Source organism: Leptidea sinapis, chromosome 1 (assembly GCF_905404315.1).
Source record: "Leptidea sinapis chromosome 1, ilLepSina1.1, whole genome shotgun sequence".
Taxonomy (NCBI): Eukaryota; Metazoa; Arthropoda; class Insecta; order Lepidoptera; family Pieridae; genus Leptidea; species Leptidea sinapis.
Window position 1 is genome coordinate 755,982 of NC_066265.1, and position 27,656 is coordinate 783,637.

Here is a 27,656-nt window from a genome sequence, read left to right on the forward strand (position 1 = left end):
GAAATCAACATTTTGTGCGGCGGCCATCATGGATTTCAAAAATGATCACAAAATCGTTATCTGCACCCTCGAGAACCTCGGACACGATATCCATATTGCTGAAATCATAATTTTGTGCGACGGTCATCTTGGATTTATCTAACTTCCCTAAAGTACATATATACAAAAATCCCGCGTTGCATAATATACAAAATAATATTACGTAAATTTTATTTTAGGTACTTTCTGACTTACATATACCTATATATTTCAACGAATACGCTGTCGCATCATCATTATTTTTTTACTATGATTCCCGCTTTGTACTTGTTTGCTAAAATCTTACGTTATGTGAGCCCGAGAGACACGAACACAGTACCTTCCTTGACAGTGGTCACGGGCGTACTGCTGGCTTGAGCGAGCATGCAACCAAGGCGTCGCGTTTGGTTTATTACGAAAAAAAATAATATAAAATAATTTACAAAGCGTATTGATAAATCCCACAGTGAAAACTTATAAATACTAATAAACTATCGAATAAAATAAGTTTTGTGTTTATAGCTATCATAGTTTTATGATAATATAAACAATTCAAATAAAAAAGACTATTTTTCAAAAAATAAATCTATCGAGAATTTTTTTCGTAATCGTTTTTCGAAACAACGATAATTTAGGTAAAGAAATGAAGATAAACATGTCAAAAAATTGGAACCGTAGTATTTGTAGAAGTATTTTAAGTAGATTTTTAAAAATGTTACTTTTTAGGACTATAGCGCCTTAACATTTTTTTGTATGGATAAGGAGGACAAACGGGCGTACGGGTCACCTGTTGTTAAGTGATCACCGCCGCCCACAATCTCTTGCAACACCAGAGGAATCACAGGAGAGTTGCCTGCCTTTAAGGTAGGTGTACGCACTTTTTTTGAAGGTACCCATGTCGCATCGTCCCGGAAACACCGCACAAGGAAGTTCATTCCACAGGTTTGTAGTACGTTGATGAAAGCTGCTTGAAAGCCGCACTGTGGAGGACCGCCACACATCCAGATGGTGGGGATGATATCCTAACTTGTGGCGTGTCGTGCGAAGGTGGAATTCGGCGGCAGGAATCAGGTTAAACTGCTCTTAACTTCAAACACTATTCATATATTTGATGCAGCATCTTACAAACTAATTTGTTATGACAGCCATTACAAAATACTCTATTAATTGAAAAGAGTGGGCGTTGAGTTTCTTGCATGTTCTTCTCGCGAGCACTATTTTTCCAAACATATGGTAGATTCGGTAGTTTAAAAGTAATATTTATAGTGGCGATTCAAAAGCGCTTTTAAGCCTAATTGAATAAGTTTATTTGAGTTTGACTTTGACTATGACAATCTCGCATCACCAGTATGGTGAATATAGAAATCAGCGGTTGGATATTTTTCTTTATGAAAATAAGGGACGAGAGCAGGACGTTCATCTGATGGTACTTGATACGCCCTCCTATTACAATGCAGTGCCGCTAAAGATTCTTGAAAAACTCCAAAAATTCTGAGCGTCTCTACAACTGCGCTCGTCACCTTAAGACATAAGATGTTAAGTCTCATTTGCCAGTAATTTCACTAGCTACGGCACCCTTCAGACCGAAACACAGTAATGCTTACACATTACATCACAGCAGAAAAAGGCGCCGTTGTGGTACCCATAATCTAGCCGGCATCCTGTGCAAAGGAGCCTCCCACTGGTAAAACTGGATTTAATGGTGTACGATATGTTTCCAGTATATGCGTGACGGTGGTGGTTCTGAATGTGCACTTCAGATCTCCGCAGACACATCGCATGGCACCCTGGGTGAAGCGTGTTTTTATCCATATCCTGCCACGGCTGCTCTTCATGAAACGGCCGCAGTACAAGTTTGATACCACGAGGTAATGTACCATTTTATTTTTGTTAATACACCTCCTCCGGTTATGGCCTACTGGGATAAAAAATCGTAACTATCGTTGACTTTTCTGTCCCAGTAAGTTTATCGACCGTAACTCATCTTATCCGTACACGCTGTCTGTCAATGGGACGACGTGTAGTTTACCAGGGATAGAAGTTTGTATGGAAATTGCAACAGTGAACTGGCGATAAGAATTACTTATTGGGTATATTGGGAAAGCTTCAGATTACTGACAGTAGAAGGTAGTAATATATCTGTATCTGTGGATAGTATATTGGGAACGGCCGTAAGAGTACACACAATGAAGTGACCTATGTTTGTTAAGATGACGTCATTCATTGCGATGTTCACAACCACACAACTTACGTTTTAGAACTATCTATACAATGTCGCACACAATTTTTTTTCTACAACTAGGTAATTTTATAAGAAACGACAAGATTTCTAGTTGTCACTTAAATGGGCGGGAAATATATTGTACATATTAATTATCTCTGTTGAGTGGTTTTATTTTTACTTCAAGGAATGGCAAAGGTACACCCATACAGCCAGCATCCTTGGAAATTGTACAAAAAGATTTTTCATGTTGACATTAAAATGTTCAGTCTAATGACTTATAATACATGGAAATATTATTACTAGTTTTTATCAGCAAAATTTTTTTTTAATCGGACCTGCCAGAATGTCCCTGACGCTTTTGGCCCTTGTACGGTTACGAGTTGGTCATTTCCTACCAACACAGAGTAGATTTGTTACTACCACCTGACACATGGCATTGTTACTCACTTGTGAACCTCTTATGGTACGTAAAGGGTAACCCCAGATAAAGGTGGTAAATTCTATGCACTACTAATTTAAGCCCCTCCCGCACCGGCAGTAGCAAATACATAACAAATATTACTTTCAGTTACATAAGAAAACACGATAAGAGTTGTGATTTAAGGTACTTGAAAGAACTTGATATCCAATTAGATCTCATTTATTTTATTAGTGAATACGAATTCACTAATAAAAGACTACGAAGTCTGAGTACCTAATTAATCTGAACAGCGTGTTGTTACGAATTCAAATTCAAATATTTTTATGCAAAATAGAATATGAACTTATTCACTTTATTTATTTATTGGTCTACCAGCAGTTTTACAAAAAAATTAAAGGTAAACACTGCATGCTTATTTCGCTTATCATCTTAATATATATAAATTACGTGACACGTTGTTTGTCCGCGATGGACTCCTAAACTATTGAAAGGATTTTAATGGGGATTACTTCATGGAGTGCAGTTTGGTCCAACTTGAGAGATAGGATAGTTCTTATTTCGATTTGATACCCATAATAATTTTTATTTTCAATATTTGTTTTGTATGGACCAATTTTATATGAGAGAATTTGGTGACGCACGGTTTGACAGTTCCGCTGTGAAACAATTTCACTATAACAACAGGGAGCATTTTTATGAAATAATTCTAGATGTTTCGAAATATTATTGGCAAATTCCTATAAACAGTTTTTTTTACTATCTACAGAACAACGTATGTCGGGTCAGCTATTATTATAAATCTAGAAGTAAGTTAAAAACTAAAACCAGAGGAAATAATCTAAGTCTGCAATAACCAATTGAGAATTGTTTTAAGGATAGTTAGGGAAACAAATAATAAGTGATTTAGTTACATAATATAATAAAATAAAACAAACTAATTTACAATTAAAATATGTTTGTGTTTGTTTAAAGTTATATCTTTTAAGGAACAGAGCAAAGTAATCTATAACACTCCTGTCTCGCTGACTAGATTGCTGATAAGTAATTTACGAATAGTGTTAGGGGAATCAATATTTATATCAATTATCGAACTAAATTTATTATATTACTTAGTGAAATTCAAAAAGCTGAAAATTATTTAGCTATTATTTATTCAGTTTTCTACAAGTAAGTAAAGATTTTCGTCAGTTTCACAACATCGCTTTTGCTAGTCGGAGTGCGAATCGACCCACTGAGATTTCAGAGACCTTAAGATGGGATTATGACAGTCTTAATTATTACTTGTTCTAAATTCCATTACGCTAACGACTAAAACCAATTATAACTTTGCAAAGTGTAAACACTCTTAAGTGTACAGATAGCAAAAAAATATTTGAATTAAAATGAAACCTTTTGTTTTTATGCAAGAATAAATAAGCATCCACTATCCATCTGTACATCTGTTTTTCTGTCAGCGGACTGTATCTCGCACACCGTAAAAGCTAGACAGTTGAAATATTGACAGAGTGAGTTAAATAACATTTCTGCTATAATGACAAAAAAAAACCAAGATGGCCGAATGCAAAGTTGCCGCCAAGCTAATAAAAATAAGGTTTCGTTCACAAAAGTATTTGATTATTACAGAGTCGTAACAATAGTACATGTACGAGTCCGAATGCCACTAGATTTTTTTATCACACAGACAATGGTTTTGTCACTTGTAGAAATTGAATTTTTTGCAAAAAATTGCTGTGCACCATTGCATTAGCGCCAATTTTTTTTCCGTATAAATCAGACGAGAAAAGCAAAAGAGTTGGTAGCGTATACGTTAAGCATAAATATAGTACATTTAATTATATCTTACTTCCGAAACTGTTTTACAACCTGCAACTACGAGTATGTCAATAAGAAGTCGCTATTAAAATAGGCCATAGTGAAACGTTATTAAACCGTTACTAATCAGTTATAATAAGTTTTATCAATGTAAATTGCAACACTTTTTTGCCGACAGTACTGTATAACAAGTAATTTCGCTTTATACCCAGTAATCTATCTTATTAAATACCTCATCAGTGGGAGAAGAAAACTTTTCTTATTGTAGAATACACTCCCATTCAAAGTGTTTTCAATAACCAACAATCTATTCAAATACTTAACTTTAAGGGAAGTTAAGTTCGGAAATGCTTTCATAACATCCATGTAATGGACTATTTACAACTTCTTATTACAAAGAAAATATAGGGAAGCGATTTACAAGTATATTTATTGTAAACAGTTATAATTTTATCTATAATGGGAACAAAATACCCAATTTTTATACCAAAATCATAAAAGCGCCCTTCAAATCTTATTCTTCTGCAAATCCAACAGGTTTCTTGAGGTCCTTACTCGATGTTAATTAAAATTTATAATAAAGTACCAGAATACCTAAAATTCAAAACAATTATTAATAGATTCATAGGCTCTTCAAAAATTTGTTATTCGAATAATGAATATTTTGGTTTGCTGTTCATTACTACGCCTTTTAACGTGCTTGTGGTAATTTAGTACTTGCACGTTGTGAAATTCACACTAAGTAAATTAAAAATTTTCAAAAACTCAGGAAGTTATTGGTTTTACCCCGTTTTTCGAAATTCGAGTTTTCATCAGATCTTGACGTTTTAAGTTCCTAGGAAGCTTTCCTGACTATTCCCGCGATGGTGTCCGTACGTCTGCATGTATGTATGTGTGTGTGAGTGTGTGTATGTATACGTGGGTAACACTGAAGATGTTTAGAACTGGCCAGTTAGAAACATTGCTAATGAAAACGTTTTTAAATTTCAATTTTAGAACTCTTTCGAAACCTAATGTAATATATTGCTTTCATTTGTCATTTGTTTTTGTGAATTGGCGGCAAATCTGAAACTCTTGTTACACGTGAACCTAACGCGAGAAAATTTTCGGTCCATGATTTATTATGACTTTCGTTGTGGGCTTACTCAACAACAAAGCTATAATAGGCTGCGATTAGCATTTCTATATGAAGCCTCATCTCGTGCTACTATTTAAAATTGGCTTAACAAGTTTAAGCGTGGACGTAGCAATCTCAATGATGATCCTTTAACAGCGACACTGAAGACAACATCAGTGCTGTGCGACGCATGATAGAGGAAGATAAGAGAGTGACCTATCAACAGATACGGGCAAGCCTAGGCATTGATGTGAGTCAAGTTAAAAAAATATTACACGAACATTTAGGCGTCAGGAAACTCTGTACTAGATGGATTCCCCATACTTTAACCGACGACTAGAAACACCTACGCATGGACTGGTGTCGCCAAATGTTAGATAAGTTCAACGGCGGTGACTCAAATGCTGTATTTGACATCGTCACAGGTGATGAAAGCTGGATATTGCTACGAACCCGAAACCAAAATACAATCAGCTCAGTGGGTGTTTCCTTTCGAGGATCGGCCAACTAAGGTAAAGAAAGGAAGAAGTCAAAGAAAAAAGATGATTGCCTCATTCTTTGCTCGGAAAAGTCATTTCGCGACATTTGTGCTAGAAGATGGAAGGACAGTTACTGTAGACGGGAATGTCAATCGCTGTTTGCCTGTTGTCTTGGAAAAAATTCGACAGCAGTGCCCTCGAAACAGGATCCTACTTCACCACGCGGAGTGCGCTGAAGCATTGTGCTTCAGCGCACTCCGCAAAACGGACTGTTGAATATTTGACTATGACAAGTGTCGAGATCATGTCGAGATCGAGAGAGTCATCCGCCATATAGTCCTGACCTGGCGCCCTGCGCCTTTTATTTATTTCCAAGAACTATAGATAAAATCCGAGGAATAGCGAATTAAACTCGTAAAGCGTTATGAGCCCTGAAGATGCGATGAAATCGTATGAAAATGCCATAGAAGAGACCCCTAAGGAAGAATGGGCCGACTGTTTTCTCAGTGGTTCCATCAAATGCAACGATGTGTGAGAGAGGAACGGAGATTACTTCGAAAAACAATAAAAGTACTGGCAACTTTCTACATAAGCCGTTTTTCATTTTCTAAACATTTTCAATGTTACCGAGGTATATGGATGTATGTAAAACTCTTATAACTTTTTAACAGCTTGACTGATTTCATCGCGCACCAAACTTAGATTTTGAATATAATTCGTACCGGTAGATTTTCAGATATCTAAAACAAACAACGAATTTTTTTTCCTATATGTTTGTAGCTTTACTGATCGATTCCAAAAACTAATCAGCTCTTAACATCAAAATACCACATCAATCGCTACGTCGGTCATAATCGATTGATTCGTTCGTGAGTTTTCGTTGACGATAGAAAAGCGAAAAAGTGTTTTTTTCCGAATTACATCGAAATTCCGAGTTCGATAAATTGAAACTTAAAGATTCTTTATGAGGCTCAAATAAACGTTTTTTTTTTCGATAAAGCAATAAATGAAGAAATAAATAAAAACAAAATCTTTGAGTTTAAATCTCAGTAAATCACTTCATCACATAATGTTATAGCAAATAATATGATAATTGTTGTTTATGTTTCAATCTGAAACTAACTCAAATGTTACCAGAAATAATTAAGCAACTCAATTACCCCAAACAAAAGACAATCACGTTCGTATTGGATTAATTATTTACAAACAAAATAACGTAGACAACCCTAGTCTGAACCCCTTGTAAATGTCCCTCAGGGGCTCAGTTATTGTAGAGCGATTTGGGAATAACTTTTAATGCTCAAATTAAATGTAAATTCAATTATATTTATTTAAAATAGTATTTTAAATCACTATTTGGATGTCAAAACGTACCACCGATTTGAATATGTATGCCTCAGACCTGAGAAGAATGGGCGGAAGAAACTTTCTTTCTTCTAAAAAGGCTTCTGTTTTTTATAAAATGTCTCCACAATATTATTATTCACCAGTGGGAGGCTCCTTTGCACAGGAAGCCGGCTAGATTATGAGTAATACAATGGCGCCTATTTCTGCCGTGAAGCAGTAATGTATAAACATTACTGTGTTTCAGTCTGAAGGGCGCCGCAGCTTGTGAAATTACTGGGCAAATGAGACTTAACATCTTATGTCTCATGAACAATAATTTTATTTATTAAATAACGGAGGAGCGGAGGGCTGTCGTTCCATTCCTAATCATTAAGAATGTCGTTTATATTATAGTTACCTTTTACCACTCAAATATTTTTAACAATTGTATTTGTTTTGTACATCGCCCAATAAAATACCTACTCACTAACTCGACTTAACGGAGTAGTTACACACTACCAAATTCGCTAATGTACCTATAGACATCACTACATAATATTATACAACAAAAGTTCTCCGCCACATCTGTCTGTCTGATTGCGATAAACTCAAAAAATACTGCACCGATTTTCATGCCATTTTCACCAACACATAAGTCACGATGGGAATGATAACAATAACTTATTACACGCGAAAATAATGTTACACTTGAAGTCAAGTTTATGTGTATGTACAACTGTTACCGCTTTTTCTCCATAAAAAGGTCATTCTCGGGAAATCGTCAACCAGTCCTGGGAGAAACTTGTGTCTTCTATCGAGTCCTCCCTTGAGAAGGTCGCGGAATGGAGTGAATTGAACCTTGTCCAATTTAACCCCCATAAGACTCAAATTTACGCGTTTACCACTAAAAAAAAACCATTTGCCGTATCACCGCTCTTCAACAACAATTCTCTTAAAGCCTCGTCTAATATCAGAATACGGGGTCTCGAAATCCCGAGCGATTGCCAATTCCGTCGCCATCTGGAGAGCAAAGCCAAATTGGCTTTGAAGAACCTGGGCGTCATTAATAGAGTACAGCAATACAAACATACATATAAAGCGCAGGTCAGGCATTTATCACGGGGAGTGTTCCGAAGAACTGTTTAACCTGATTTTTGCCGCCGAATTACACATTCGCACGACACGCCACAAGTAAGGATATTATCCCCACTATCTGGATGTGTGGCGGTCCTCCACAGTGCGGTTTTCAAGGAGCTTTCTTCCACGTACTACAAAGCTGTGGAATGAGCTTCCTTTTACGGTGTTTCCGGGACGATGCGACATGGGTACCTTCAAAAAAAGCGCGACCACCTTCCTTTAAGGACGGCAACGCTCCTGTGATTCCTCTGGTGTTGCAAGAGAACGTGAGCGGCGGTAATCACTGAACACCAGATGACCCATAAGCTCGTTTGTCCTATTCCATAAAAAAAAAGTAACAAAAAAAAAGGCATTTGTAGATACTGCCAATAGAAGTGACAACTTAGAACTTTTAGTATTAAAATTTAAAATTTCATAAAGTTTAAAAACAATTAAATTATTAATTAATTTTTTTTTTAAAACTTATTTTCGATAATACACACCTCATAATAGTCTAAGCAACATGTACTAAATTAAATTTTAGGATGGTTTTTCACATTATAACGTTGTATTTTATTTTTAAAATAATATTTTTAGGGTTCTATGATGTAAAAATAACAGCTGTTGACTTTATAAGTTCTTTTAATAACAGAAATTAACAATATAAGAATATACTGCAGAAACTAAGGTACATAAGCAACTAAACATTATTTTAACAAAATGATATTTCTAAAGAAAATGAATTTATTGTGAAGGAATAGGATAATTTAATACAAAGAATGGCCTCCTCTGCTATTCAGAACTTGTCGGCAACGATTATTCATTGAATTAATGAGACTGTTGATGTCATCTTGCGGTATTCGCTCCCAATGGAATTGTAGCAAATCCTTCAGCTGTTGAATTATTGTCACTCCGTTCAAGTCCGTCAAAACACGTCACTGGAGCATGTCCCATGCGTGCTCGATGGAGTTGAGGCCTGGCGATTGTGCAGGCCAGGGCAATACCCGGACGGTCTCCATTGCCAAGTATTGACTGGTTCGCCGAGCTGTATGTGAACGCGCATTGTCATGCGTTAACGTAAAATCGGAGCCGAAGGTTTGTGCAAATGGATGGACATAAGGTATGAGAATATCCTCAACATAGTTTTCAGCGTTCATGTTTCCATTTACAAAAACGAGCTCAGTTCGCCTGTTCTCCATAATACCCGCCCATACCATAACTGTTGAGCCGCTACATGGATGGATGAACTTCCTGAATGCACCTGAGCCTTTCAGTATATCCGGGCCGACGGTACACTCGCACCCTTCTTGTATCAGGCCTAAACCTGAATCGTGACTCATCGGAAAATATAGTTTTATCCCATTGTTCCTGGGTCCATGTTCTGCGTTCTCTACACCATTAATTTGGCGAGCGCGATTCCCGTGACGTTTCGGTGGACACCTAATAGGGCGTCGAGCTCGTAGGCCGTACTCATGCAGTCGATTTCACACAGTTTGGGGACTTACATCAACACCACTTGAATTTTGTTGCCTCAAACTTATCTCTCGAGCGGTTATCATCGGCTGGCGTCTTGCGGAGTGATTTTACTCATTTTACGGCCTGAATGATGTGACGACAAATATCACTTCTATGAATGCCAAAATGCCGAGATACCTGAGATTGATTACTTCCCGCTTGCAACATCCCTATAGCTCTATGCATTTCATTTGCCGTCAAATGACGTCAAAACATGACGTAAAGAATATCTATCAATTCAATTTTGTCGCTAACTTTAATTAAATGGTTGGTAAAATTATAAAATCAAGACTAAACGTAGCAATAAAAACGCACTTAAATTCAAACAAATTCCCTTTTACGAAAAAAACAAAACATAATATATTTTTTTACAACCAGCCAGTATGTCATCCAAAACAAAAAAGTTTACATACCTATGCACTTTGAGTGAATAAAGACATAGAAAGTAATTGATATAAATGGTAAAGGAGATTGAAACGCTTCCATACACTCCTGGGCCCAAGTGATAACGAGATGAAAGTAGCACCATTTAAAAGATAACATTTAAATAATCCATAAGTAATTGAAAATTTTGCAACATTTGTCAATCTAGGAGCTGAGTAATCGAAGATATAAAAATGAGGTTGTCTTACACTATATGTTGATAGCCTGCCTAGAAATGCCTAGCTGCTAAGGATTTATCACATACTTATATTAGATGGGTACCAACCTTGTTTTTTGTTTTAGATAAAAAATACCTACCTATCTACTACTGTAACGACATTTTTTTGCATTATAATATAAGACAATTGGTAATTAGATAATATAATATAGTATACCTAAATTAAAAGATAGTTTTATTTGCTCAGATAAGAATAATATTTACTCATTAGCATACTCATACATGTACTGTAAAACAGACTGCTACAGACAATTACTTTTCTTGGAATTCAATTGGGTAGGTAGTTAACATGTCGGTAACTCAACGAATACAACAAGAAACGAAGTGACAATGACGAAGAATCGAAATGATCTGACACACTGTCATTGTCAAAGTGAAGTTAGCGTTGAGAAACAAGGATTTCACTAGTATCGATTTTTTATGTAAAACGATTTATTTATCGATTTATTGATAATAAAATAATTGCTCAGTTCTGTTTTTTTCCTGAGAATATAATACCTATATTTTATTCATAATAATAATTCGAACATAAACTATGCACCTTACTAATATTATTGACATGAAACAACTGGATCTTAATGTTATTTTAATCGATTTAATATTCATTCGATTACGTCATTTTAAACGATTTTCTTTATTTTAATGTTTTTTCGGTTTGTAGATTGCAAAATGAGCTAGTTTTTTGTATTATACATCAGAAAAATATACCCTTTTTTTAAAAGTATATTTCAACTTGTTATCCATCAGGCCCAAAAGTCCCATTCTCCTTTGTAATATCATGCATGTTGCTTAGACTTTTTTGTGTGTGTGTGAAAACAATAAAACATTATTGCAACATTGATGACGAGAATTCACGAGGTTTCACTCATCCAAAAAGTGTCTAACTATATAATATTTATATTTATTTTTTTAATTATTTATTTATCGTGTGAGCCAGTCATGAGCATGTCGGTGAAGCGAACCCATCGGATTTTCCCTTTTGGAAGTTTCCAAAAAGTTTTCACTTCAATAAATAAATAGCCGCGGAGCACATCTTGTAATATAACAACACACAAACATTTGAATTTACTCGTAATTAATCGTTCTAACCCCATTGATTATATGTATACCAGTGGGAGGCTCCTTTGCACAGGATGCCGGCTAGATTATGGGTACCACAACGGCGTTTACTTCTGCCGTGAAGCAGTAATGTGAAAGCATTACTGTGTTTCGGTCTGAAGGGCGCCGTAGCTAGTGAAATTACTGGGCAAATGAGACTTAACATCTTTTGTCTCAAGATGAAGAGCGCAATTTTAGTGCCTATCAGAAATTTTAGAGTTTTTTCAAGAATCCTGAGCGGCACTGCATTGTAATGGGCAGGGCGTTTCAATTACTATAAGCTGAACCTCTTGCTGCTCGTCTTGTCCATTATTTTTATAAAAAAAAAGGAGTAACGAAGACTTATAAATACAAAGATACGATGATCTGAAATTCAAATGCTAAGAAAACTCCCGCAGCAAGCCACTCAAACCTGTATAAAATTTGCAAGCCATAAAGACTGAACAACATGACGTAATGGCAATATGACGCGAAGCAATCATTATGAATCACTTAGTCCGCCATTACTATAGCCGCTGCGGTGTAGTTTGGCGCGCTGCGGTCTCCAGATCTTATCTAAATTGCGAGAGCTGACCTTATCTCACAATCAGGGAACTATTAAATTACTTTGAGGTTCAGTTTTCAATAAATCGAGTGGAAGCGATGAATGTCGTGTAACCTTTGAAGCCACGTATTATAAGCCTTTTAGGTAATTTACTGTAAATTGAATTGAAGTTTCATTTTTAAATGTATTTATTGTACTAATGTGTGATTGAGGAGGTAAAAAGAAATTCTGTATCGATTTCACATTAAAGTGTTCAAATATATAGCTTCATTGGGGCTTAAAATAATGTCACAATTTGAAGAATACGAGTTATGCAGCACAATTAGGCGAGCTTATTGCTACACAGCAAACTCTTTCAGGTAACCTAAAGTGTAGGAGATTTTTATTCATAATGTGACAAAAGGCAAGAAAATAAAACATACATTAAGAGGAGTACAATAAGATTTAAGAACCACAAACCAAAAATAATAGATTAAGTTAATACTTATGTAATAAATATACTGTAATATTTTATAGAACTTGTTTCAAGAAAAAGTTTTTTTTTCGAGGTTGCATTAAAATGCATTGAGTGCCTAAGCTTTTCTTATTTAAATGGGTAGAGCATTCCACAGTCTGAAAGCCACCAGAATAACCACTTCACAATACAAAAAAAAGAAAGAAAAAAAGTCGTAGTGTGATGAGGAACACATAAAATTCAGTTTCCATCAGACTTGAGCTTTCCAAGCTTGAGCTGAGCTCCCGGAACAAATTTGCATCTCCTTCTCTTGTGAAAGTCGCGGCATGGGATAAAGTTCGACAACACTTTCATTAATGTCTGAGATACTATCTGAATACTATATCTCGAGCGATTGCCAATACTACGGTCATCTGGATGGGATAGCAAAATTGGCTTCGAAGAAGCTACGTCCAAAATAGCGCACGGTCATACTTCATGCGTGCCCATATTCTAGCACTCTACAAAGCGCTTGTTTGGCCACATTTGGAGTTTTGCTGTCATCTTATGTCTCTGATGCATTTGACCACGTGCATTATAGCGATCTACAAAGTCCAAGGCCGGCTACATATGTAGTATTGCTTTCATCTGTCCACCCAAGTACAGAAGACCATAGCTCCGCCACTCAGACCATTCTGCGAAGGGCACGATCGCTTGGCGTTGCGTAAAGAGGTAACTTCATCGTCAGGCTTCTACCGCTTGATTATATAACATGGGGGCGGACAAATAACTCACGTGATGAGAATTAATATGGTTAGATAACCGCCCATGGACAACCGCTGAACCAGAGGTCAAGAGATGCGTTTCCGGCCTTCAAGTTCAAGTTCAAGTTTTTATTCGTAAATACTATTACACGTCATACATACTTAACATAATAATTCAATTATTAATTTATAAATTCATTATATGAGTAAAACGAGCGCTCAATGAGCCACCTTTTGAGTTTATATTTAAAAGTGTTACAATTTGACACGCTTGTGATATAGTCCGGGAGTTTATTATAAACCCGAGGGCTCATAGCGTGTATTGTGCGGGAAGCTTTTTCCAGGCTATGTGGGACTGTATTTAGGCGATTCGCGTGTCGCAGCTGGTACTGGTTTCAAGGTGGCAGTATACTCTTTTCTCGAATATCCCTAGTCGTGTCGGTTCGGGAAAACAAGACGAAATTGAACCTATAAAGTGGCTGTGCGAGGCAAGCAGTTCCGCGGAAGATTTATCACGGCGAGCTAAAAAACTCTTGACCTAAACTGTGCTACCGATACACCCCATGCCATAAATTAAAATACTATCCTTAGCACCTGTATGTGTCACATTCCTTGACACTGCAATTTTCAAATAACCTTCTTCCACGCACACCCAAATTGTAAAATGAGATCATTGTGCGATGTTCTTTCTAGTCGATTCGAATCTTATAAAACCAGGTACACACCGCAAGAGACCTCTTCTATAAAAAATAAATTGCTAACAGCCACTGTTAATACATGGGCATCATCAAAAAAACTATATGACGACTTGTAAAGCATCATAAATTCAAGTGTGGTGCCATTTTGATATAAAAATGTGCAAGTTTCAGTCGAATCGTGAATTTTAGTTTTGATGCTATTCATTTTTGAAAATTAAATGAATGTTACTCGTACTCTCCGTTTATTTGAATGCAAAGTTTCTGTGTGTGATGGAAATAATCACCATATTACCGAATTCTTTGTTCCCAATTCGTTATATAAAGTACGGAGACTGTTGGGATTTCAGTGAAACCTGATATTAGGTTAATGCATTGATATTAGTCCCGGAAAACAACACAATGGAATGGATGGTATAAGTATCGTTGGAAACATATATATATTATACCATAATTATCGCTTCTGAGGTTCTTTAGAAAAATTTATAAAGGTGTTATATTTACAATTATCACATTGTTCTTCTTTTCTACCACGTAATCTTCTATATCATGGCAATATATAACTTCTGAGTTATCACCGCCGACCACATCCTCTTGCAACACCAGAGGAATCACATCAGGAGAGGGCGTTCCCGGCCTTTAAGGAAAGTGTGCCCGCTTTCTTTTGAGGTAAGGTCGCCCATTTCATATCGTCCAGGAAATATCGCACAAGGAATTCGTTCTACAGCTTTGTTGTATGTGGAAGAAAGTTCCCTGAAAACCGCACTGTGGATGGATGCCACACATCTAGATGGTGGGGATGATATCCTAAGTATGTGGAGTGTCGAGCGTAAACCCATGACAATTCAATAAAATTCGGAGGGTATTAAGCTGAATTTGGCTTTTGTCCTTAATACTCGGTTTTTGAGTTAATAATATTATATTATAGTCCTAGACCCAAGGGTGTTGTAAGAGGTGACTAAGGGCTTTTACCAGCGGGATGCTCCTTTGCACAGGATGCCGGCTAGATTATGGGTACCACAACGGCGCCTTTTTCTGCTGTGAAGCAGTAATGTGTAAGCATTATTGCGTTTTAATCTGAAGGGTGCTGTAGCTAGGGAAATTACTGGGCAAATGGGACTTAACATCTTATGTCTCAAGGTGGCGAGCGCAATTATTGCAGTGCCGCGACCGCTTAGAAAATTTGAAAGTTCCTTGAAAACGTCATTGTGGATGGACGCCACACATCCAGATTGTGGGGATGATTTTCTAATATGTAGAGTGTTGTGCGAAGATGGAATTCGGCGACAGTAATCAGGTCAAAAAGCTCTTCGGAACACTCCCCGTGATAGATGCGGCAGAAGATACACAATGAACCGACATCTATATACAATGCCAGGTGATCGAGCCGTTCACAGAGCACTGTATCCCTGACAGTTCAAGCAGCTCTGCGTTGCACGCGGTAAAATAGTTCGATCTGATACTGGGGTGCGCCAGACCAGAGATGACAGCAATGCTCTATATGTGGCCGGACTTGCGCTTTGTTGCACTAGAAAGCGGGCTGGCTTGAAGTATTGCAGTGCTCTATTCAAGACGCCCAGCTTCTTCGAAGCCAATTTAATCTGGCTAACCAGATGATCGCGAAAACGCTCGAGGTTTCTAGAATGAGTAAGCTGATACTAGGCGAGGCTTTAAGGGAGGTGTATTCTATCTGTCACCTGCGATTCCTCTCTTGATTAGGATCAAACCCAAGAACCTCAGCTTAACAAGTACCACTTGCTACAGCACCTAAGTACCTAAAAAAAGCGCGTTCCTTAAGGCCGGCAACACTCCTGTGATTCCTCTGGTAATGCAAAAGATATGGTCGGCGGTGATTACTTGTGCTCAGCCAAATGGTAAATGATTCCTCCTGTCCTTTTTTTTAATTTATTTAAACATAAATATATTCACAGTTGGTACTTAAATAATACTTCTCGCCAAACTGTTGCAACAGTTTGTTGGCGAGTTTACGCTCTTAGACTATATTATACTATTGTGCATCTATAATAAATTATACCTAATTTGTTCGTTTTATACACTATTACTAATACACATATAACATTACACACATATCATTACTTAGTTATCAATTCATAATATTCCTAAAAACATATTAAAAATCTTACCTGTATACATATAACTAAACTATACTACTTTAAATATTAAGGCTTACCTAGACACGTTAAGGAAGTGCTCTTTTAATTTTTTCTTAAGTACTAGTTTACAGTCTTTTTTATCCTCTCTTAACAATTCTATACTGTTAAAAATTTTAGGCACAACATATTCCCTTAATCTTTCCCCGTAGTAGTTACATATTTTTGGTATTATATATATATTCCTGATATTTTTTCTCAAATTGTCCCTCAGATTAACAGGGTTTTTAAATCTATTTGAATAATAATTTTCTTTTGTGATTAAATAGTTTACTTTGTTAGTTACTGGCAGTATTTTTAGAATTCCTTAGTCGTTCACTCTTGACAGAGTGATCGTGGTTGCATGATGATACTGTAGGTACACACAAGACGTTTCTGTGGTGGATGATGCAGCCCTCGCAATGCGCCTCCACATGCCACGATCTTCAGCGTTACGGGAACACTGGACTATGGTGGTTTGTATCGCAGCCTTTATCAGGTCTGTCCAACGCGTAGGTGACCGACCTCGTGACCGCTTGCCTTCCACTCGACGAGTCATTCCATGGAGTTTTGGTTTCGTGTAACGTGCCAAAAATACTTGAGGTTTCGTATTTGTACAGTCGACGATAATCACTCCTTCACATTGAGTTCTTCCAATATCGAAACATTAGTCCGAAACGCAGTCCAAGGAATTCGCAGCAGTCACCATAAATGATATAATATAATTAAACCTTGGTTTCAGGTCCCGGTTCACAACGTGTGGCGTGGTAGTTCGCTGCGGGGGCACCGCTCGCCCCCTGTATCCCTACCGCCTGGCCGCCGCTGATGACGACTGCTGCGCCCCCGGAGCGTGGCCCCCACCCCCCGCCACTCCGCTCCGTCCCCTCACCAGGACACCCAGCAAGGAAGACTTGACGCACACAACTTACGTACAGTCGGGGTAAGTTAAATAAACTATACTAATAAATCGAGTCGTTTTTTTCTTCGATTGTACTGCGAAAACTACTGAACCGATTGGAATAATACTTTCTTATTTATTGAATCTACCAGCGATTCTACATAACTATCATTTCTTAAACTACTTAAGAGACATAAAAGTCATTTATTTTCTCAAAATTTAGATTCCTTTAGAATTCTTTTTGATGTCATTTCTAACACTACCACCGCTTCGGAAAGAAATGGCGCTCTGAATTTATCATTTACATTACATGCACCGGGTATGCAATATCATTTAAAGGTAAACATATCGTGCTAATTTCACCTAACATTACTTTAAAAACTAAAGCTATGCTAAAAACAGGAGTCAACCAAAACTAGAGAAAAACGAAAAAATATACATAAGTAATTTAAAAGTCTTCAAATTCAAATTCAAATATTTTTATTCAAAATAGGATTTAAAATCACTTCTTAAACGTCAAAAACTACCACCCATTCGAAAGAAACTGCCTCAGATCTGAGAAAAATGGGCGCAAGAAACTCAGCGGGCTTTTTTTTTATATAAAATATGGATTACAATGTAATATCGTACAATAAACATTAATAATTAAAGAGCCTGAGGGTGTTCGCTTTAATCCCAGTCCGTGGTGTCTTTAAGAAAATCGTTTATGCTATAATAACCTTTCCCACACAAATGTTTTTTAACAATTCTTTTAAATTTCGTAACACATTTGTTTTGTACATTTTCTGGGATCATATTGTAGAAGCATATACATCGCCCAACAAAAGACTTACTAACTCGACCCAACCGAGTAGTAGGCATAACAAGTTTATGTTTGTTCCTCGTGTTAACATTATGAATGTCACAGTTTCTAGAAAATTCCTCAATGTGCTTATGAACATACAAAACATTATCAAAAATGTATTGAGAAGCCACAGTCAAAATGTTTATTTCTTTAAATTTTTCTCTTAATGATTCTTTAGGACCTAGGTTATAAATCGCGCGAATAGCCCTCTTCTGCAGCACAAAGATAGTGTTAATATCGGCCGCACTGCCCCATAACAATATACCATAGGACATAATACTATGAAAATAACTATAGTATATTAATCTCGCCGTATCTATGTCAGTTAACCGTCTGATTTTCTTAACCGCATATGCTGCAGAACTAAGCCTATTCGCCAATCCTTCAATATGGGGGCCCCACTGCAATTTGGAATCAAGAGTAATGCCAAGAAATATAGCAGATTCCACTGGTTTTACCACCTCTCCATTTAATAAAATATTCGCATCTACATTTTTGACATTTGGCGCGGTGAATTTAATATATTTGGTTTTATGATTATTTAACAATAAGTTATTGGCGCTAAACCAGTACACGATGTCAGATAGAGCATTGTTTACTTCGTCATTTAAAACTTGGCTTCGTTTCACTTTGAATATAAGTGAAGTGTCATCCGCAAACAATACCACCTTGTGTTTTTTTTCTACAAGGTTAGGTATCATTTATATAAATTAGGAAGAGGAAAGGTCCAAGAATAGACCCTTGTGGTACTCCCATACCGAGAGGAGTCCCAGGAGATCTCCTGCCATTCACCTCGACCCTCTGAATCCTATTATTTAAATATGAGATCAGAAGATCGAGTGCAGATCCTCTTATACCATAGTGGCATAGCTTCCTGACCAGCGTTGAATGTTGAACACAATCAAAAGCCTTAGATAAATCACAGAAGATACCAAGTGCATTCTGTGATTCCTCCCAGGCCTCAAAAATATTCCTGATGAGTTCAACACCTGCATCCGTAGTCGAGCGTCCCCTAGTAAAGCCAAAATCGCCTAATCAAATTCTTCATCGCCTAATCAAATTCTTATACCAGAAGATGCAGCGTATTTCGGGAATTGTATAAGAATATGATATGTTGGTGATTAATTATCTTATACTTCGCAATACAAATAAGTCAGTCAATGACATTTCATTAAATAAGACAATTGATACAATGAGCGGGCGCGGGGTACTTACATAATTTATATGGCAAAACAACGTTTGCCGTTTCAACTTGTATATTTCATAAATCTCCAATGTACAATTATAAATTTCAATTATAACAATATTTGTGGTTGTTGGGAGACTCTTTTGCATCGGATTTTGTCAATGATCTCAAAATCAAAGTCAAGTTTTTGTACTCTGTTGTTTACTAGCTGACCTGACAGATGTTGTTCTCTTCATAATAATAAAAAATCACAAAAAATAAATTAAACCAAACCAATGAAAGAAATTCAACAAAATCGTATTTCTCAATGATCCGTGAACACACCTGTAATTAATTGTAACCTTATTTCAAGCCGTTCATTCCCTTTTTTACAAAAATCGTTCTTCCCCTCGGCGCTCCCCTGTCGCGGAGTGCGCGCTCTCGCCCGCACTCGCATGCATGCCGATTACACCCAAGCCAAGACGAATTACGAATCATCTCGTACTCATTTCTTGGCTTGACGTTCTTGACTACGACACAATATAGATAAATAATAAGTAATAGATTTGACAAAGTTATTCGCTTCTAACTATCTGCAACGTTTTCTCTATGTAAACTTTCACTATGCCAAATCTTACGCTGATCTGTGCGCCCAATACTTATGCTAAGATAGAGATCCAAAGTTTTTACATCACATTTAAGGTTACATGAGCAAATCCCGCAAAACCAGCGTATAAGACTTAGGATTCGTATAATTTTATTTATTTATATTTTTCAGTCTAAGTGAAAGTAATCGCTTCGGCGGTAGCTGCGTGGTTCACGGATCCACAGAAGGCGGGGCGCTAGGCGCTCCAGAGGAGGAAGCCCTCAGCCCCGTGCCTGATCCTCCACCAGGGTTCAGCCATTCCTCTTGCCCACCGGAAGTTCACAAGACATGCTTCTGTGTTCGTTTCATCGCTGAGCATACGAGAATGCTCGAAGACTCTACCAAGGTAAAACGAAACTACACCTTGTTTTGAAACACTCGTTATTTAAGAACCGCGTTAACCCAAGACAATTCAATGAAATCCGGAGACTATTAAATTGAATTTGGTTTTTGTCCTTTATACTCGGGTTTTAAGTAAATATTATTATAAACTCTCAGGGCCAAGTGTGTTGTAGGAGGCAACTAAGGGCTTTTACCAGTGGGAGTACCGCAATGGCGCCTTTTTCTGACGTGAAGCAGTAATGTGTAAGCAATATTGCATTTCGGTCTGAAGGGCGCTGTAGCTAGGGAAATTACTAGGCAAATGAGACTTAATATCTTATGTCTGAAGGCCCAACGCAGTTGAAGTGCTGCTCAGAATTGTTGGGTTATTCAAGAATCCTGAGAGATACTGCATTGTAACGGGCACGGCGTATCAATTACCATCAGCTGTACGTCCTGCTCGTCTCGTCCCTTATAGTCATAAAAAAACATATAGGCATAAATTGTTGATTAAAGCTCACTCATCTTAATCTACTCCATAGTATGGATTAAATTTTATTTTATTTTCAACAGGTGAAAGAAGATTGGAAGTATGTAGCGATGGTGTTAGACCGGTTGTTCTTGTGGATATTTACTTTAGCAGTACTGGTGGGGACAGCGGGAATTATCCTTCAAGCACCGACACTGTACGATGACAGGGTACCTATAGACAAACACTTCAACCAGATCGCTACTTCCACTCTGGTCCGGTGTCCACCACCCACGTAGACGATCAGGAAGACACTGCCAAATGAGCAATAATACTATTAAGTTTAATTACTGATCTGTTCTGATGCGTGTTCAGGTAAAGTTTTATAGTCGAAAGTCTACAACGTAAAGTAACTAAAGCTTTCGAACGGCTTTCGAACGAATTTTTATAGAATTTGAAAACTATTACACGTTTTGTTTGTAGGTAGAAGTTTTGTGTAATACCCGCATAGTTTACAGTTAAATATTTGTTATTTATGCAACTGTTGTGTAATAAGGGGTATTAAAACATGTATTTGGATAATAGTATCACATGAGTGTTTTAATACCTAATTATCAACAGTTGCATACAAGACTTTATCTACACCCATAATATGAATCCTCTAAAAGAATCTGAAATAGTAAGCTTACTGCTTATTATACTGCTATTAAAACAGCCAGTCCTAGTAGTAATCTAATATCATCCATTACTGATTATATACAAATAAACTAAGTATTAATCACGGACTAGTAAAAATAGAAGGACTCCGCGCCGTGATATTAGCAAGTGAAGCACCTTTATTCTAGTATGTGTGCGGTTACGGGGGATTCCAGTTACACAATTTTTTCTCCCTTAAATTATCATATATCCACAAATAATTAGTATTATTATACTATATAGTATTGTTATTACACTTTTTCACAACACACGACGGCATTTGTAAAATATTTTATTGCGACGCAAAACTGATCTGTCACAGACGATGGCAAATCTCATAATGGCGGCTGATCGGCTTGTATTACTGTGTGTGCGTGAGGCTTTGTATTTATACGTTTACCGGCTTGTTTTGGTGACTCACTGTTATGTGAGGTGACACAGAGTCCTTATTTTTTACCCGTCCGTGCTATTAATGAAGGAATTATTTATTTTAGTAGTAATTTGCAGTGTTTAAAAAATTCAGGCGGTGTGCTGTTAACACTTGACTAGCTCATTTTTTGTAAACAAAACAATAAAAATATCGAAGAAAAATGGCGGGGATTCGAATGACCTACTTTCTTTTTATGGCTCGCGACGTTCTGGTAGTGTGGAACGCGCGTAAACGAAAGTGTTCTTTTTTTGAAATCCATGCGCATCGAGCAATAAGAATGTGGCTGTCTGTTGAAACTCTTTGTCCATCAAGGGATCGAAAAAAAAGAAAGAGTGTTGTTATGAAATTCAGTACAACATCGCAACACTCGTTTGGTTGATTTACTGGTTATCAGGACATTGGGTGTTTTAATGTTGGGAATAAGCTGTTTCAGAATCTTTAATAGAGGACTTAAAGCATGCGTGTAGATAAACACAATAACAGTTTATCGAATAGTAAATAGTCCTTTCCACAAGGCTCGAAATCTAGTAAAAACCCAAATTTTGTTAAATTTCCAAATTATCAAAATATGTAGCATTATAAAATTGTTACATGACAGCAAATCGTTTAATAGTTTTTATATTTATTACCAAAACTTAGGCTGTGTTATTTATAAACGCGAGCTAAAGTTACTGCAAGTTTAAATATTTTTCGGCCTTTCATATAAACTTGGTATAAAATTATACCTGAGAATAAACTAATAATATGCAAAATGTTTACACATAGACGTATTTATTTATTATTGATTTATTCTATCTATTATTGGACGTAACTATAACGTTTCTCGCGTATATTTGCAAGGCTGCCTTGCATTCGGAAAACATCAGAATATCGTCATCATTTTCATATTCTCGGTTTATTCTCAGGTATAACTTTATGTCAACTATATTTGTAAGGCCGTTTGTCTTTATCTTACCATTGTCACTACCGAATTACACGACAGGGAAAAGTAATTTTAAACTTCGGAGTAACTTTACATTACGTTTATTAATAAGACAGTAATGTTTGTTAGGAGGTAGATGAAGTATGTGTGAGTTCGTCCTGGCCGGATATTCCGGAAGAATTTATTAATTAAAGATAAATGCTTCGCATTATGGTAGGGGATAAGAAATTTCAAAGCAGATGGCTACTAAAGAACGTACAAATGTTCTGTTTAAATTATGATGTATATTTTATATCACTTGGTTTATTAGAGCTTCAAGAAGTACAGCATTGCTTTACGTAATAAGAAAATTAGTCTTTATGTATGTTAAAATTAACACGTGTTACTAGTTACCTATAATTTAACTTACAGTTTTCAATACAAAATATACTAAAAGAAATAATACTATGATGAAACTAAGTAATTATAAATAATAGATCGAATTAAGGTCGCAATCTGCAGGTAAGGTGCCCAAGAAGCTGGTAACGTTGCCTCTTTGGATTGCAAAAATTATTCTTTGGATCGCCAAACTTATTCTTTGGATTGCCAAACTTATTCTTTGGATCTCGGGTCACCTGTCAAATTTATAATACGTCTGGACAGCTCTTTAAGGGTTCGGAGTGACGGACCCCACAAATACCAAAGTCTCCACTCCAAATTATAAGTAACCTATTAATTTTTGTAACTATGTACTAACTAAATGATAATTTTTTTAAGTCTGGTTAGTGAAAATTGGCACCTGAAAGGGGCAGGAAATAAAAGAAATTTAAGTGTAGCAACACGTAAACTAGAATGAGAAAACTGTGATTACTTTTGTAATACATACTGATAAAAATTATTAAAATAAATAAAAGGGGAAGTTAATTAATCAGTATTCAGTACCAATATTATAAATACAATTGTGTTTTTATTGAAATTGCAACAGCCACATTTTCTAAACGAATTTTAAAGAAATTTTGAATTCACATAGTTTATCCTCAGGACAGCCTACCATTTGTTTTCTGCTATTGTTTTCAATTAAACTTGAAAATCATTCAAACAAAATTTTACGTACTTTCCTTTGAATAGATCTATCGCCTTTATTAATACGCAAAACGCAAAACCAAAAATATATTTACAACAAGGCACAGAAACCAATACTGGCACCAGAATCATTGCCATCTGTAATATAAAATTTTCCTTGACCTTTCATTAGCGTTGCTATGTAAAAAGTTTGCGAAAAGTTACAGTGCCAACTTTTTTTAGCCAATCTGTTTTTATCTTTATGTTATGTTTGGTGTTTATCGTTGTTACCCACCATATTGCAAAGCATTTAGGTTATAAATATATAGCATAACTGCTATATGTTTTACCTGTGTGAGACCTGAATTAACATTAATCTATATGACAAAAGCACAAATTATATAATCTAGTCCACTTTGTAGAATGTGATAGTGAAATTGTAACATTTAAATAAAATTTACAGAGCATATTTATATATAGGTTAAGAATTAAGGTAGTGCCCACTTTAAGGAATCGAGTAATCCAGGTATATCTTTTAATTTTCTGATATCATAATAATTAAAAATCATAACAATTAATATGTACAAGACTAATCTTCCATTCGTACAATAATATTGAAGTGTCAAAATTGACAGACCAAACAAAGGCTGCCAACTTTTCTGGAGAATAGTATTTCAGACTTCAGAGAGAGTAAATAAAAAGCACAGAGTAATACTCATGACCCATGAATCATAATTATGACAAATAAGAATGATAAACAAAGCCGAAATATCGGGAAACTTAAAATTCCTCTATGAATGCTAATTGTTTTGTACCATTTTAGTGTTCAAATTTATGATAGTTATAGCAGTTACTTCTTATCATATGTTCTATTCTAAGACAATTCTTTCGAAAAACGTCATAAACCTTCTATTAATGAAATATAACTATTTTCACCTTTTATATTCTTCTTCTATATCTACCAGTTTCCAGGTGTTTGGAAAGAGTCAAATGAGAATAACGATAGCCGTGTTTCACTATCCTCACCAAGTTGGTCTCAAGTAATTCACAGCCGCCATCTGCATGAATCTTATCTGTACTGCAACGTGGTGGAACCTACTGCTCGCTGCAGTAATCACGAACCGATACGACTAGGCTTTCAAGATAACGGCATACTCACATCCCAAACCAGCGTCACCCATTGCTTTTGTGAGGAGAAATAAACAGATATAATATACAGCATGACTCGTGTGACATCAACGATCATGACTGGTTTGACACTAATGATAATGATACATGACAATGATACATGGCGGTCTTATTCAGAATAAAATTAGCATTTAGAAATGGACTCCTAAATTGATAACTACGCTGGTTGGGGAAGTAGATAAGGCCGACACACAACCCTGTCGACACTTGCGTGCTACCAACGAAATTCCCAAACCACGCTAAAAAGCTCTTTGATTTATAAAGCAATTTGTTCAAAAATGTTGTCCCTAGTAGTATTCTATACTTAGAATAAATAAATATCATTAGTGTCGGACTAGTCATACTATAAATTATTATTATATTAAATTAAATTTTAAACTGAATAAATGTAAGTAAATCTGTCTAACTACTATCACTGTAAGATATCACAGACAGAATTTACTTTTTCATATTTGTTGTCCCCTGTCAGGAATATATTTAGAGCATTGCAAACACAATTAGTCCATTATTAAATCTTAGATAATTTATACGTCTAGATAGAACTTGCTGCTAGGCAACGTATGACAACAGGACAGGTTTATTATGTTAGTGTGCATAACAGTTACGTAATACACTCACGATACGCCAGTCACTTTGCTTTAGTGTGCGTGCATTTTATGAAAATAGAGGGTAACCGTTCGCTGCTATTTATTTCGACGCGTTCACAGCTGTCACAGTCTATCTAGACGTTTAAATGTTCTAAGTTAAATATAATATTATTCAAGTTTAGAAATATAACTTCATATAACCCTAACCCGTGTCTTATGTAGGTATTAATTCTCTCAATGTCTTCTTATTTATGTTATTCGATTTATATCTAACAAGGTGAATGATTTCAATTACTTATATTAATTAATATCTTATTGCAATAAATTTATTAAGGTTAGCGTTTGTGATAGTAACTAAGTTTTAGTCAACTATGTCCATAGCAGTTTAACGGTAGCTGAATTAATCTATAAAATGAGTTATACACCTGTTTAAATGTTGATTAGCTTTCTCTTGATTTAATTTCAATTTCTAATAGTTTTTTGTATCTTAGCCACTTTATTATACCCTTATTCTGTACTTAGATTAAAAAAAATCTAATCTATCTTCATCTTAACTATTCTCTTAAACTAGTAAAAAGTTCTTAAAGTAACGTAGAATTTCCATACCTTAAAGTATTATAAAACTATCTACCTAACCTATCTAATGCTTAAGTAGTAGAAATTTTCTTCTAGAACTAGCATAATTTGTATTTCTACTTCTCGTCATAGAATAGAACATGTAAGGAATATTTTGATATATTAAGGGTACCGCACACAGCTTATGATAAACAGACCTTAAGAAATGTTAAAATCATTTAACTACAAACAATAATATAGCGTTTATTTAAACGTGCTTAGTAACATTTTAAACTTTTGACATTGGATTCCATGGTTGATAGAAAAATTACAATACATTTTGATCTACAATTTACGATACATTGCTTGCGACGTATAATGTGCCTATTATAATAATAATTAAACAAAAATATGAATATGTCACAAAAATAGGACAAGTTTTGATGAATTTATGATATGTTATAACTTTGTGTATTTGATACAAATCAAATTAAAAGCTATTGTAACGGTAAATGTCATATGCTCTATATGAAATGACATCTTTCTCCTGCATGTCAACATGTCAACTAGAATTTCTAATTTATCCAACTTTTATTCTTCAATAAATTTTCCCTGATTCGTTTGTTCTTCTTAAACTTTATAAAAAGCTGCTATTATTAAGCTAATATAATAAATATACACAGTTTATTCCCCGTTGGAATTGTACTAATTAGTAATATTAATATAATTATTAGTAACATTTTTATACCCGAAAACGAAACGATATTTAAATATAAGTATACAACAATTTAAGTGATAGTTGCTCAATTTTTCAGCAAAGATCATTTCGGATTCTACTCAAACAGTTCTAATTTATTTAAAATAGTTTCGGTTTGTCTAGAATTCTGAATGGTTCCCGTGATTCACACTATGGCCTAAAAGTATTTCGATACTGGCCATAATCATGTTCGTGATTTAATTATATTAATATAGCGTGACCATCATCAGATAAGTTCACATTCATGGATACCTAATACTTTTTCGCATGCTTTAGTTTCCCTGCTCTTCTTTTCCCTATCGCAAACGTACTTTACCTTCTTTCCATCGAGCGAGTCATCATGAACATTTCTCCCACAAATACATGTGACGTATTTTCTTATGCAATGATGACATGGATGGTGTTTACGGAAAAGTAATCATTTTCAACCAACAGGTGACGTGCAATGTCATATCCCCTCCAATTGAATAATGTGCTTGATGTTCTCCTTTTTCTTCAGCATAGAGTAGCTGCCACGGTGGGCGTATGCTTTTCCAATTTTCGCCACTCGATGGGACTTTTCGTGGCTTGCCGATGTCATGGGCAGCTTTCTGTCTTCTTGACATCATCGGACCATCTGGTCAGTGGTGGTCTGCTTTTACTTCTACTCCAGGTTGCCGTGAAAAACGTTAGTTTCTGGCCACCGACCATATTAATCTCATTTACAGATATTCCACATTATTTTAGATAACAGTTAATTTTTTATATTTATAACTATAATATTG

The 27,656-nt window shown here is 35.9% G+C and overlaps 1 protein-coding gene across 1 annotated transcript in view; it reads left to right on the forward strand.

The window, feature by feature from the left end:
- The window catches only part of LOC126979724 (acetylcholine receptor subunit alpha-like), a 123,838-nt gene extending 100,803 nt beyond the window's left edge, over positions 1-23,035 (forward strand). Inside the window, exons 7-10 of the mRNA XM_050829221.1 lie at positions 1,740-1,886; positions 17,116-17,313; positions 20,059-20,272; positions 20,821-23,035. Coding sequence (XP_050685178.1) covers positions 1,740-1,886; positions 17,116-17,313; positions 20,059-20,272; positions 20,821-21,015 — 754 coding nt within the window. The 3' untranslated portion in view covers positions 21,016-23,035. The remainder of the gene's footprint in view (positions 1-1,739; positions 1,887-17,115; positions 17,314-20,058; positions 20,273-20,820) is intronic.
- The last annotated feature ends 4,621 nt before the right edge of the window (positions 23,036-27,656 follow it).